Source organism: Trachurus trachurus, assembly GCF_905171665.1.
Source record: "Trachurus trachurus genome assembly, chromosome: 3".
NCBI classification, from domain to species: Eukaryota; Metazoa; Chordata; class Actinopteri; order Carangiformes; family Carangidae; genus Trachurus; species Trachurus trachurus.
In genome coordinates, this window is record NC_139893.1 from 37,120,571 (window position 1) to 37,135,769 (window position 15,199).

The 15,199-nt window shown below is 42.4% G+C and overlaps 1 protein-coding gene across 1 annotated transcript; it reads left to right on the plus strand.

The window, feature by feature from the left end:
• Nucleotides 1-9,905: 9,905 nt before the first annotated feature.
• On the plus strand, nt 9,906-14,421 carry LOC311001851 (uncharacterized protein; the record flags this gene model as incomplete). Its single annotated transcript, XM_083993030.1, has 10 exons — nt 9,906-9,924; nt 10,033-10,125; nt 11,394-11,531; nt 12,070-12,215; nt 12,285-12,421; nt 12,696-12,789; nt 13,118-13,453; nt 13,545-13,731; nt 13,878-14,002; nt 14,095-14,421. 10 exons carry the CDS (start codon nt 9,906-9,908, stop codon nt 14,419-14,421), a joined length of 1,602 nt encoding a protein of 533 aa, XP_083849156.1.
• Nucleotides 14,422-15,199: the final 778 nt, after the last annotated feature.

Genomic DNA, 15,199 nt, shown 5'->3' on the forward strand with positions numbered 1-15,199 from the left:
CGGTTTTGACGAGTTTACTCGTCAATGGTCGTGAACGTTCGGCAGGCTGTGACGAGTTAACTCGTCAATGGTCGCGAAAGAGTTAAAGAGGTTTTACCTGAAAAAAAAATACACAGTTCCATTGTTCACTATGATATAATTTTTTCCAGCCCCTCAAAGTGCAGGAAAAACACAGTTTTTATTTGGACCTAACCAACTGCTGATCAGCGGGCGCTAACCCTGGGTGGAGGGATACGCGAGTTGGTTATACAGTAGGTCCAAATAAAAACTGCGTTTTTCCTGCACTTTGACAGGCTGGAAAAAATTGTATTATAGCGAACAATGGGCCTGTGTATTTTTTTTCAGGTAAAACCTCTTTTAGGCCGTGAAAATAGGCCGTTTCTTTGGGTCTGTTCACAACACTGTATGTTGTAAATCTCTGGGCAGGGCTATGGGCTGGCGTTGCTAACGGGAGGAGTGCAGAGAGTCTTCTACTGCAATTAAAGTACTTAGGGGCTATTTGTAGATCATACAACCCCACTTTTAAAAAAAATGCTACTATCCCTTTAAAGAGTGGTGCTATGTTCTTTTATTACCTGTGATGGTTCCCTCCATTCTTCCCTGGCTCCGCATTAGTGTCCTTGTTCTCGGACTGGACACTGTTGTCGGCCACATATGGTCCACGCACGTCTTCAGCAGGCCCTGTAGCTACACACATCCTCCAGATACTGCTCTCCTTTGACAATACACACATTAACATACACACACACACACACACACACACACAGGGAACAGTATAAGAATGGGAATAAGAAACCGAAAGGAGAAAACTGCTATACTGGCAGCAAGGAAGCTTCTCTGGTGAAAGCTGAGGAAAAGAAAACAGCTGTGAGGTTTTATATCTGCATGGGGGTCTCTCTTGGTCTCCATACATGTCATCATACAAAACCAGGACATCCAGGACATCCAATAATTGACGAGCATTACTGTAAACACGTTTGGCTGTGAAGGATTTAGTCTGAGTGTAAATCCCAACATGGTACTGTATGGCTGGGATGTTTTACCTGTCTCATAGGTGATCAAGAGTGATTTATAGCCGACCTGACATGAATTAGCCCCAGAGGGAAACAACTGCTCCATTAAATTACTGTTGAGTTCAGCTCCAGTGAGGCTTGTTTATGGGCCCGGGCTTTAGTCCATGAGGTGGTACACAACATCCAGCTGTAAAGTGTTCACTATGTTTGGCAAACAATCTGTGTTGTCAATGCTGAATATATTTTTAGTCCCATAGAAAGACTTTTCCCACTAACTTTGCACATGACTCTTATGAGTCATTGGTGGCTGTTACACATGGAAGCATCAGTGTTAGTTGGTCCAGACATTTGTTTTCCCATCGTGATCAATTTGGAAATCTTTAGTGATCTCCTGACTTCCATCTATGATTGTGTCATATTTTCATCCGACATTACCCTCAGCCTCATCTGCACTTGTTGTGTTTTGTGTCAATTAATCAGTTGCTAATAATGTCACTAGCAATATATTAGCATGCTAATGGTAGCATTTGCTGTTGCAGAGCTGCAAATGTGCCTGTATTTCCATTTCCCAGTGTTTAACCTTTATTTGGCCCCATCCCTTCAGAAGAACTTAGAACTTAAACTACTTTATTGTCATTTTTGAAGACAAATATAAAAATTACCAGCAGATATATAAAAAAGCAAAACAAGAACAGTAAAGTGCAACAATAACAGGGTATGGCCATAAATATAAATGGGCCCATTGGACCACACTGAGCACTAAACAATCAGCCAAAGCAATAAAAACAATAGCCAGAGCCCTTTGCCACATTGAAGTCCAACAAGGTTTTTCCTAGTATGAATTTCATTGAATGTGCCTGAGCAGAGCACTACAATGGCCAACATAATGCACACACAAAACTGAACAGAGGTCAACCTAAAACCACTCACTGACACCAGCACAGTGAACAGCCAGCAGCTTGTGCTGCAGCTGCAAACAAAGACATTCTACTTCCTCGTGGCAGGTGAAGCAAAGATGGAGAGTTTATTCATCTAAGTTTCAGAAACACCTTCAAAGTTACACAACATCAGTGTGAGGCCTATAGCCTACTTAATCTTAATTTACACCAATGGCCACTCACAACCAAATACAAGCTAGGTCCACTCTTTAACAAATGAATCTAAGGTTCCTGCAATACATGGCATAACCTTTCATAGGGAACAAATGTTAGGAGTTTATCATACCACATGCCCCGTCCTTGTTAACATAACGTTTTTTTCTGCCCCAAAATGACTGGATTTCATTCAGAATTATATTTTCAAAGATTAGAGTTCACCCACTCCCCTTTACCTGTTGAAATACCTCTAAATGGCCAATACATCTGATAAAATGTACATTTTTCACTTTTTGTCAAGTGGAAATGTGCATTGTCCAATCTCCAACAACTCCTATGATCCCATGAATTGACCCAATGCTGTCTTTGTTATTGTTTTGATAGACAGACTCGAAGTCACACACTGTGCTGTGAGTTTATTGGAAACATAGCCTATCTAAAGATGTCCTGACTGAGCATTGAGCACAGATACAGTAAATGAGAACAGCATTTAACCTCCTGTAAAGTAGCCTATCTATCAGAGTGAGATGTGTGATAACTGACAGTGTAACTCAGTTTGACGCTGGGGGAATGAACCATGAGGCAACTGTAGAAACAGCACAGCACAACAAACCCCTCTTTGTCTGAATGTTTATCATTCGGACCAGTCACAGCTCTCAGTCCACCAACACAGCGCATGTGATTATCATTACATTCAAACAAGAAACACTCCCCACAGAGCAGGGGACATAACACAGAGCCACAGCTGGCATACTGATAAGGTATGGCATACACAAACAACACACACCAAGCAGCCACAACATTACAGGAGTTTTGCTCAGTGTTGGGCTGATTGTACGTATGTGCAGCCATGGAAAATGATTTTTTAAATCACATAACTGATGAGGCCACAAACAGCGATCAAAGCGCAAGGTTACTATGTTTCAGTCATTTGTCAGGGCTGAATCACTCTTTACTTGTAGAAGCACAATAGGCACTTGTACTGGTGCAAGTGTCCATCTGTGCAGCTTTGCAGACTTTTTTGTTTGTTTTATGTTGATAAACTGAGCAAGTTCATTAGTGTGTGTCTGGATCATCATCAGGTTCCTTATCAATAATGCTTATAACCAGGGACAGACTGGCCATTGGGCAATGTGGGCAAATGCCACTGCGGCCGCATCCACCTAACATGTTTCAACATTAAAACTTATTCTAAGGGGTGGAGAGGGGGGGTTAGGCTACTAGGTTGTCTCATTCAATCAGCACGCGCGCGCACACACACACACACACATAGACACACACACCTGCCTCTGCTCTCAGGGACGTGCGGTCAGGGGACTCAATGAGTTTACGTCCGGCCGCTGTAGAAGCCACTCGCCGTCTAGTTGTATTTCAGAGGAGAGGCACGTGCTGCTCTGCCTCTCCTGCCCATACGGTGTGTAACTGGCTCCCCCAGACTTGTACGCCAACGGAGGCTGCGTTGCCTCATTGCCTAACTCCACTACGGCACGTATGTTTACGTTGCCTTCGTGAATTGTAAACAAACAGACGCCCCCTCGGTTTTTGCGTCCATCTGTTTAGCGGGTATTTTAACTGCAGTGATGGATAACACTACTGGAGAGGCTCAACAACTTTTTTCATTTGAGGAATAAACGGCAGCTTTTACCTGACGGAGACCAACGCCTGAGCTACGGTAGCTAACAGTTAGCAGGTTTTACGTATTTTCTCCCTCTCTCTCTCCCTCTCTATCTTACACAGGCACGCACACACACACTCTCACACACAGCAGGAGGTTGCCTGTCATATCGACTGTATACCTTGTAATAATAGCTTGTTGAGTAACTTACAGTTAACATTATTGTTGCTTCGGTTTGAGTGTGGATTAACAGCTGATCTGTGTACTTTAGCCTAGATGGCGTGGATTGTGATGAGGTGTTGCACACATTTTAAGACTTATCTGTGCAAACCATTGTGCAACCCTCATACAAATGAAAGCTTTCTCCTACCTTAGAATGAATTGTTACAAGTCGTTACAAATACATAAGTGAGCGACGCACCGAACCGAGGCGGCCATGTGCATCGCCATTTTTTACGTTCAGTGGCAGTGTGAAACTCAGCGGAGCTGTCGGCTCGGCCTGTTAAAACTGTCACCACTAGGAAGGACGGAGGCACTGGTGTTGCATTCAGGTGCAGTCAGGCAGACGGCCGTCGGCAAACCAACCGGATGTCGTTTTACTCCAGGAGAGAAAGACGGTAAAACGTGGGTCAGGTAAACAATACGACATCACCGTGACAACATATTGTCACGCCTGTATTGTTTTGCCTCGTGCTGGCGGACCACTTGTTTACATAGACGCTTGTTTATCCTGTTACATGCAGCGTCTGTTGTCTGTCTGACGTCTGTCAGATTTCAAGTGAATGCAACATCAAGAATACGTTCCGATATGCAACCGCAACGCTGGATGGGGGGAATTCCTACATACTGGGGCTTTAAAGGGATAGTTCAACATTTTGGCAAATTGACCCATTGCCTATAGTTTTAGGAGTAGGTTTGTTACCTTTAATTGTCGGTGCAAGCTAATTTTAGAATGACGGAGCAGAGCAGCGAGCTACGCTACGAAGGCTCATGGGATGTCTTGGTTTCCCTCATCAAACTCATCAAATCCACAATCCAACTCCAAAACGCTCTGGTGGACAAGTTGTGACCTGCACATTCACCACGCTATGAGATAATAACAGAATTAAAAATAGTTTGCACCGTCAATTAAAGGTAACAAACCTACTCCTAAGATTATTATTATTATTAGGATTATGACAATGGGCCAATTTGCCAAAATGTTGAACTATTCATTTAAGATGACTCTTATATGCGGTGTGTAATACACAGTTTTCAAAGTGCAGTGCCAATGTGACTCTTTATGAGTCTGTCCCGACAGCTGTTGTTTACATTCCAGCTGCCTCTCTGACCAACTGATAAATTACACATGAAATTTTACTTCACTCTGTTCAAATCAATTGTTTAACATCATGATTAGACGTCATGAATGAGAGGGCCTCATTATGGTCTGTCAGACCTAATTCTATGGACCTACTGAGGCCAGTCAAGGCTTTTTTTTTTACCTTATCGTTATAAGCATTATTGATAAGGAACCTGAGCGTGATCCAGACACACACTAATGAACTTGCTCAGTTTTTCAACATAAAACAAACCAAAAAGTCTGCAAAGCTGCACAGATGGACACCTTGCACCAGTACAAGTGCCTATTGTGCTTCTACAAGTAGCCTACCTATTACCCTCAGAAATATGCACTGTTCCCAGTCTAGAGCCCTATCTTTAATCATCTTCACACTGTATCATCATTGCATTGACATAAAAAAAACCCATATCTTTTAAGATTTGTAATACATTTGAAGGGTGGCATTATGGTGCAGTGGTTAGCAAGAAGGTTCTGGGTGTGAGCCTTGTGCCTACATAGTTCATAGGTTCCTCCCACAGTCCAAACACATGAACATCAGGTTCAGTGGTGACTCTGAATTGCCCATTGGTGTGAACGTGAGGTTGTTTGTCTCCATATGTCGGCCCTGTGGCAGACTGGTGACCTGTCCAGGTTTTATCCCTTGCCTAACCGAGGTGTCAAATCACACCTTGGTATTGCAGATTCTCAATATTACTGTAAATATCTTGGATTGAGATGGAGGGCGGATCAGTAACTCAAAGTAAATTCAGAATGCTTCACTGAACACACTCCTCCTTCATTCTGAAAATAGGGACATGAAATTTTCAGAACTGATCACTGTGGGGGCATTCAAGTTGAAAGAAAACCCTCTTTGGTCAGAATGATTGCTTCTTAATTCTTTATCCAGTGCTGTTTTGCAAACTGTATCTGTATCATAATAGTGTTAATCTTTTACCTTGCATGTTGTGCTGTGCTTTCACTCATTTGTTCTGTGTGACACTTATTTGTGTGTGTTTAGTGCTGTAATCTTGTTGAAACCTTTTGGCCAGGTCACTTGTAAAAGGGAGATACCCAAATTCAATGATGCTTTTACTTGGTTAAATAAAGGATATATATAGATAATGACAGAGGCTCAGGAGGTAGAGCAGGTCTTACACTGCGAGCCTTGAACATGTGTAGAACAAACCAACCCAAACTAGTCTCAAATACGCTCAGATGACTTCTATGTTCACAGTATAGCTCTAAAAGCGATGGTCTTACCTTGATACTGAAGGATCTCCTTATACTCCTCTTATTCTCCCTGAGTGTGGTGGTATGATGCGGCTGATCGTCAGTTTTACTGCCCCCTCTTTTCTCCAAGGCTGATTGCTGGGTTGTCCTATGGTGTCCATTCTCTGGATCTCTGTACCCTGTTTGATTCCCAGCGGCCCCGTCCGTCCCCCAGCTGGGAGCCCAAGTCCCACACCCGTCCGACACCTCCCCCGCGTGTCTCTCGTCGATACAGTCGTCATTCGTCTTAGAGTGGCACAGGATCAGGGACCTGGACAGAGGCAGTGAAAGTTGGTTTCAGGTGTTTGATATCTACATACATGGAAATCCATCAAGAGCATAACACATTGGACCAATGTCAGTATTTAAATCAGAACAGAAATGTTGGAACTATTATTTCTGGTCTCCACAATGCAAAACTCCCCCCAAAAATATGCAGGATTCTGAGCTATAATCAATTAATCGAACAATAATTGCTCATTAAATTAATCGTCAACTATTTTGATAATCGAAGAATAGGTTTGGGTGAAAAGTCCAAATTCTCTGATTTAAGCTTCTTAAAGGTCCAGTATGTAAAATGAGGGGAGAACAGTGACATCTAGCATTCTGATTCTATTATTAAATAACGTAAATAACATGAAATGTGCTCTCTGGTTGGCTGGATTTTCCATTCCGTACAAACATGGTGGCGCAAGATGGCGACATTCTCTAAGTAAGACCCTTGCTATATAAAAGAAAAATTATAAGGCTACCAAAACCAAACAGATTTTATTCTATAGCGATTATACACTTATACAAATATATTCATTGGTAGTATATTCAGATTTTGCCAATAAACCTTGGCAAATATTACACACTGGACCTTTAAATGTGAATATTTCTGGTTTCTTTGTTCCTTTATGACAATAAACTGAGTTTCTCTTTGGTTTGTGGACAAAACAAGACATTTGAGGACATATTCTTGTAGTTTGGGAAACACTGATTGACATTTTTCAACATTTTTTTTAACATTTTATTGACCAAACAACTAATCGATTAATCGTTTACATAATGGACAGCTTAATCAATAATGAAAATGATAATTAGTTTCAGCCCTAGAAATTACACAATAAAGGTTCACATCTGCATGTAAATACTGCTATATTATGCAAATACAATGGTTCTTAATTGAACTTTCTGCATCCTGAGCTCTAGCTGCAGACCTCAGACCGGTGTCCGTACCTGGAGAGCATGGCCAGCTTCTTGGAGCGCTGGTTGTGGCTGTCGGTCGAGTTGTTTATGCTGCTCTTCCCCTGGTCCCTGTGTCTTCTCTCCATCCTCCTAGCAGCCGCTGTGCTGGCTTTCCTCCTCTGGTGGGAGTATCTCTGAGGCATGGCCGTCAGTGTGTGCGTATATGCGTGCGCCTGGAGCTCAGGAACCAACACACTCCTCCTCCTCCCGGCCGGCCCGAAGCCTAATGGAGAGGGACGCTCTGGAGAGCAATTAGAAAATTCAGTTAGGACAGTCTGACTGCATCCGTGTGTGTAAGTGTTCTGAGAAACTGCTGAGGCAAATTGCGGAGGCTCACAGAGATAAAAGCGCTTTTCTTTCCCAGCTTTGAAAAAAAAAAGGAAAAAAACTGACAGTGTTTTTCTCAGTCCTCATGACTGCAATTTAATCAAACTACTGTTGAGAGTGAGACACAGTACACACACACACACACAGACACAATGGCATTCCAAGTCTGAGACATGGAGCAGCGACTCATGAGGCAATAAGACGCTCTGCCTCTTAGCTCAGCTCATATTTGAAGGTTTACATAGTCTCTATACTATGTGAGAACATAATGGTGTTAGCCATGCTCCCATTAATGGAACTGGAGTGAATGGTGGTTTGTACACATCCACGCTTCACACTCCAGAGAGCACTATAGGATGACCCTCAAATGCATTATACATGCTAGTGTAGATTGCCTCTCACATTCGCTATGAACTCTTAGTAAACAACGTGCAGAGGCTCTTTAACCCAGACTCACAAGGCTTCTGCTCTGACATCATTATCTTGCTCTCACTCCCCTCCCTCCCCCTCCCCCTCCCCTACCACCACCATCATCTCAAAATCAGTAGGTATGAGCACTTCACCGAGATGAGTGTGATGCTGATGCCTCGGTTGCACCATGGCCTTCACACTCTCTTGGTTGGAAATCATTTCACACTGACTGAGCAGCGGTGACGACCTGAAGCTTCAGTTTTCAGTGATTGACTGAATTGGAGGAGAGTGAACCATCATACAGGTGGAGGAGCAGCCAGACGTGTTATTTTCACTGCACTGGATTACATGATAATAGATGACTGGACTATACACAGCAAATTCGCCGGTGTTAAAATTCCAGTGTAACATGAAATTAACACAAATCAGAGTTATTTTAACACTTACCAAATAATAACTAACACTTGCAGAGTCAGTGTTGGTGTAGATTTTGGGAGTTACACAGTTTCACACTCAGAGTGTTAACCTTTGACCACGCCCCCATTGACGGTTAAGAAATGCAGCTCTGGATTTTTGCAGTCGCCATTTTTCCCTCTCATTGCGGTAAGTTAAACTCTCTCAAATTCCATGTTTTAGCTCAATATTATAACATATTTATTTAGAACAATGTAAGATAAAGTTTATTTACCGGACTACGAATATTCTTAAAGTGTTTTATCAAATTTTAAACCGTTTTTCGTCGAAGTGTCTGATTGCTAGCATAAAGTCTGTAACTTATAGCATGTAAGTTAATACCGTTTTAGACAGCACATGCGGGTAAATTTTGAGATGTACTGTCTTTGTCATGTGAACTGAAGTATATATTTTACATATTTTGGGGAATGGTACTTTTTTAATGTGCTTTGCAATGAGAAACGTAGTTGCGGAGCGCCTGGGCTGATTGACTGAATCACTAACAGGTGTGCTAATTGCTGGCGGGAGACATTGAGTCCAGAGACAGACCGCACCTGCAGGACCACTTCCCTTCTCTTGTGTGAAAGTGCTAGCTGCCCAACATAGTCAGCACAGGTGGGTAACGTTCCCATTTAAGTGTCTTCACACACTGTACGAGGCGTCGCGCGGGTGCTAGTCTCGCCGTGCTGGCCGCCAAGCCTTGCGGCGCTTACCGCGGCTCCACCGGGACTCAGCCCCGGTGGAGCCGCGGTAAGCGCCGCAAGGCCGGTGGAGCCGCGGTAAGCTTGCCGCAAGGCTAAGCTAACCGCAGGCTAAGCGGCTAGCTTAGCCCGCGGTTAGCTTAGCTTAGCCGAGCAATTCGGCGCGAACTCCGCTACCGCGTAGCTGAACACTTGGCGCGAGGCGGCTCCGATGGCTGCGCGAGCTCTGGTACCGCGAGGCTAAACGATTAGCGCGAGGGAGCTCCGCGGGCGGCGCGAGCTCTGCCACGGCGAGGCTAACCGGTTAGCACGAGATAGCTCCGCCGGGTTCGCGCCCAAGGGCCCCGGTAGAGCCGCCTCGGGCCTCGCGGTTACAGAGCTCGTGCCGCCCGCGGAGCCCCCTCGCGCTAACCGGTTAGCCTCGTGGTAGCGAGCCCAAGGGCTCCATCGGAACTTGGGCCACCGGGCTAAATGCCCTGCAACGTCAAGGGTTCGTCTTTCAGGCTATCAAAAGAGAACATTAATAATCAAAACAACATTGCAAGGATGTGTTAACTAATTTCATGTTGTCTCCCTTTTCACCTGCTGTCTGTTACAGATGGAAACATGCTCCTTAAAGTGCAGTATGAAAACCACAGGAAATACATTAAGTTGCAGCAAGACGCTGACTTCACAGATTTCATATCTGAAGGTAAATTTCCAACTGAGATATGACTAATCTAAACTGAGTTAAAATCATTATAATCAGGGCTGGGACTTGATTTTAAAAAAAATCTAGTTGGAGGCTTGTAATTAATTAATCGAAATTAATCGCATATGAATATTTGACCTGAGAACAGTGAGAAGCATTTTTTTCCACATGGATTTTAGTATACCATTGAATAATGACTGAATACATAAGCTTTTTTTTTCAAGGTGGTACTTAACCAAGACTAACAGACTAGGGATGCAAATTAAATTCATTAATCAATATTTGATACATACAGATTAAATGGTCGTTCCTGCCATTACACTACTGTATTTAACAACTTAGATCACAGAACCATAAACTGATTTGTTTAACTCAGCCTGATGATTTATTAATCTGTAGTGTGACAGACTAGCTACAGTGTGACAGGTCTGTAGCTACATCTTGACCACAGCTGCAGCAGAGGAAACTCCGCTGTTCTCAGCTCCACCGCGACGAGCGCTTTTATTTAAAAAAAAATGTATAGCTCTGTTAGCGACCGGCTTAAATACGGGAGGATACTGCTGTATTTATCAAAGCTTGGTCGCCGTGCTGAGGCACCGGGTCGGTTTGAGCTGCGTTCAGGCTACATTATTTAAAACTCCTCAGGCAGTGATCAGTGTCGGCGGCTTTTTAACTCATTAAATGATTGTACTTGAGTATTATCGGTATGCCTGAAACTCATCTAGTGAGAAACGTTCCGCTGTGCAAAAATAAGTGCGATTAAAATGTGTTAATTTTTGTGTAATTAATTAATCTTAATTAACACGTTAAAGTCCTGGCCCTAATTATAATATTAACACGCTGTTGTGCTGTTTTGTCCCTTAAAGGAGTATTTCGGTCATTTTTGACCCCTAAATCGTTGTCCTGATGGTCACCCAGTGTTGGGGGGAGCAATAAACGCGACTAAAATTGATGCAGGCAAACCAGAGTTACACCATGGCTACCCGGCACTCGGGATACACTACATGAGTTCAATGGTGTCTCGCAAGGATTCCAGTCATGTACCATAGATATTTGATTGTTTTCTGAGTGTTTGTTGTGGTTGAAAGAATTGCTACCCTTGGGGTAGCGTTGTCGCTATCCCTAGCTCCGTCTAGCTATGGTGTAACTCTGGTTTGCCTGCAGCAATTTTAGTCGCGTTTTTTGCTTCCCCCAACACTGGGTGACCATCAGGACAACGATTTAGGGGTCAAAAATGACTGGAATTCTCCTTTAACCTCATAATGCAGTGAAAGACAAGTTCTCCATACCCATGGACAAAATCACTGTGGAAGATGATACAGGCACTGAGGTGGATGAAAGCGTCTTCGCAGAATTATCCGCTATGGAGGGGATTTGCTTTGTCATCAAGAATTGTCATGACGATGGTAAGTTTTATAAAAGATAGCTTGGTTTTATTTTGCTGAAATGTGGTCACTGAAGATGCAACCATTTTAATACTAGCATATGAAATATTAAGACCCTTGTTAGAAAAGGTTTAAAGCTACAGTTGGTAAGTTGATGAAAGTGAAAGTAAACTCTGCGACTTGGTCAGAAATTTCAAAACAATACACCTTTATGAACCTCTGCCAAGCGCCCCCGTACACACACAGACTCAAACAGACACTGTATGAATTACCCATTTAATGTCCGACCATCAGAATATAATGACAGTTCCAGCAAATATGACTGAATAATTGTTACCAACTGAAGCTTTCAGTAATGAGTTTAATTGATAAGCGATTAAGTGAAATAAAACAAATTAATGTCAGTAAGTAATGTATAGCACAAATTGTGGCATAGCAAAGCAGACATTTATTTCTTTTGATTCCTAATTATTCAGTCTTGAAGGAGATATAGGGAGTTTCTTGGATGTCCAGTGCTGAATGCAACTGCAAATAACCTTAATTGTTGTTTGTGTTTGAGATTCCCCCTCGTCACCTCCATCGACACCTTCACCATGTAGGAGTGTCTACTCTGGCTCCATAAGTAGCAGTGACGGTGAGGTCTCAAGACCATCAAAGCGAATTAGAAGTGATGAAGAGTCATTACAGAGTTCTTCAGCCAGAGAGGTGAGTTTATCATCATATCCATTTATCTTTTTGCTTACTGTGTGTTCTAATTAATTGTTATCTATGTAGCTGATAAACCAGATCTTGCTGACAAAACCTGGAGGGACAGCAGTGCTCGAGGAATATGAAGAGACTGGTACTTTGCGTGATAGCAGAAGAAGACAGATGGTTAACATTCTAGCAGCGCACATGGTTGAGACTGAAGGGTAAGTTGTTGATACAAGGATATAGATTTGATTCTAAGGATCGGCAAAATTATGTGGAATAGGACAGCCTGTCCCAGCAGTTAGGTGGTTACAACCATTTGATTGACTTTTTCATAAAAAGCCTATATTGCATGATTATTAAAAAATTAAGAGAGTCTGACAGTGACTCAAGGCTGCAGTAGACCTGTATAGCTGCAGTAAATATGATCATTGTCATCCCTATGAAGTCAGGCACTTGGGTAAGTGAGCAAACCATTTTAATTTTTCTTTGCAGGAGAATCCCTCAGCGAATTACTAAAGAGAAATATGCACTTGGAGTTGTCACCTTGTTCCCTTCATTGAGAGATCCACTCTCCAAGAAAGGATATGTAAGTTGTGTATTTTCCCTAAAGTAACAATCACCTATTATTAATACCTGTTTAAAATATGTTGAATGGATTGGATTTTAAACACACATATTTTACTTCATATTCAAAACAAATATGAAACATTAAGTTTATTAGATAATTCATGTGTGAACCAGGGAGGAGGAGGGATGTTTAATTCAGAATTGCCCTAACTTTTGATTCTTCTATTTCTAAAATCTGACTTGTTCGGTTTTCTTAACTTTTATTCATTCTATGATTTCATTGTTAAAGGGATACTGCTATTTGCTGACCATGAAGATTAACTTTGATCATGTCTGTCTTTGCTAAGGAACACTTTTATGACTGGCAAAGTGGCTCTGGATTTCTGGCATGGCGCCTTAAGACAATTCAGCGAAAGACCGTACTTGGGTCTAAGGAACCGAAAATGCAAACCGTGGGAGGAGGTGGTCCGACGCAGGAAAGGGAGCTACCTGCGATTGGTGGTCAGCTAGATGATGAACGTTGTAAAGAAATCATATCCTTGATGAACCATACCAGTGACAAAGAAGTCATCATGCAGAAGATGAAGGAGACCTTTGAGTATAGGCAGCGCCTCATCCGCAACCCCAATGACTCACACACTGTACTCTCTGTGTTTCCAAGGCTGCTGGATACTAAAGGGCTGGTCAGTATTGGCATCATTTTCTGTTACCATCATAGCTGAATGTTATGTGTGTGTCATTTGTTAATACTTTTTTTTTTCTTTGTTGCTGCAGATACTTCAAGACTTCAGCCTCCTCTTTGGACCAGAAATATCTGCCAGACTGCTGGAGAAGTGGCATACCTCCTATAAAGGAAAGGTGATCAGAGAAGCAGAGTGCCTTACTTCCACCCCAGTGCTCCAGAGTTTGCTGAAGTCTGCTAAGAATCAGTACAGTGAGGAATCATCTGAGGACCATCCAGGTATTCAGTTTTAATTGAATTATTTTGTATGTATTGGGTCATATACATACTTATGATGTAACTCATCGTAACTCAGTTGGAAAAGTGAAATTTTTTTTGTGATTCAAATATAGGTGAGCATGGACTTTTTTTTTTGTTTCTTACAGGATGGGACAGTGATGTGGCATCTTTCCTACTGCTCTTGCATATCCTACCACCTCAGCCTGTGAAAAAGAAATCACTGAAGATCAGCGCATCCCAGGCCATGGGACACTTAGTTGTGTTTCACAAGGTATGTATTGGGCCACAGTAGGTGCTTATGAAATGTATGTCAGACTAAAAGCACAAACATGTGATGACATGACATTCTCACCCCCACCCCAGTCCTGCAGGAGCTTAGAAGAACACCTACAGAGCTGCCAGGACAGCCATCAGCAGCCATACCTTCTGGCTTCTGGGACCAGCAAGCAGGCCATCAGCTCGTTCTACATTGTGATGGATAAGAAGCTCATCCCCTGCCAGGGAACCACATCATTGGCAGCCCTCGACGAGCTTTTTAAGGTGCATTTTGTCTTCAGTGTAAGCTATGCTGATGCTCTCAATAACCTGTACACATTTATCCAGACAACAGTCTATGGTATTGATGTGGAAACCACCAAAGAAAGCCCAAAGGTGAAAGAATTAAGAGCCAAGTTCATGAACAGGAGCTAAGAGCCATGTTCAACAAATTCCAGGTGTCATATTTGTTGACCATTGATTTAACATGTATTATATCCTGGAGAAGGTTTCATGTATGTGTGCGCAGTTAACAAAAAGCTTAAAGACAAAGATGTTGGCCACATTCATGAATAGGAGTTCAGAGCAAATTTCTTGAAAAATGTATAGGTGTCACATTTGTAGATTGTTGCATGATGCACCTAGTGCATTAATTCAGCACCTTAAGTTTTTTCATGGATTATATCCTGGCAAAAACTTTGTTGTTTTGTGTGCTCAAGAAGGATGTTCACTGCAGTTTAAAAGTTTTGCAGGTTTTCGAAAGCATTTAAATAGTTGTCATAGCACTGTTAACATGGGCCCAAGCAATGATGTCAATGTGCAAACACCACATCAGTCAGACTTAAGCGAGCCTATCTCACAAGATGCCTCTGATATGGACGTGGATCTGATAAATCAACCCTCTACATCTCATATGCCAAAAGACCAGGCAAAAGAAATGTGTGCTTCAATCATAGCAAAGTTAGTGGGAAGTGGTGTTGCTAACAATGTTGTATCATCTGTTGTTGAAAGCATGGAGGAGTATGTCAATGAGGTTCATGAAAATCTTAAAGAACAAGTGTTGAGTGCTGTGCCTGATACAAATCCCAGTAGAAGTGCAGTGGAGGATGTCTTCAGTAAAAGTTACAATCCATTTACTGATTTAAACACTAACTCTAAATGGAGTAAGTATTTTACTGAGAAATGGGGTGTTGTTGAACCGGTGGAAATTCAT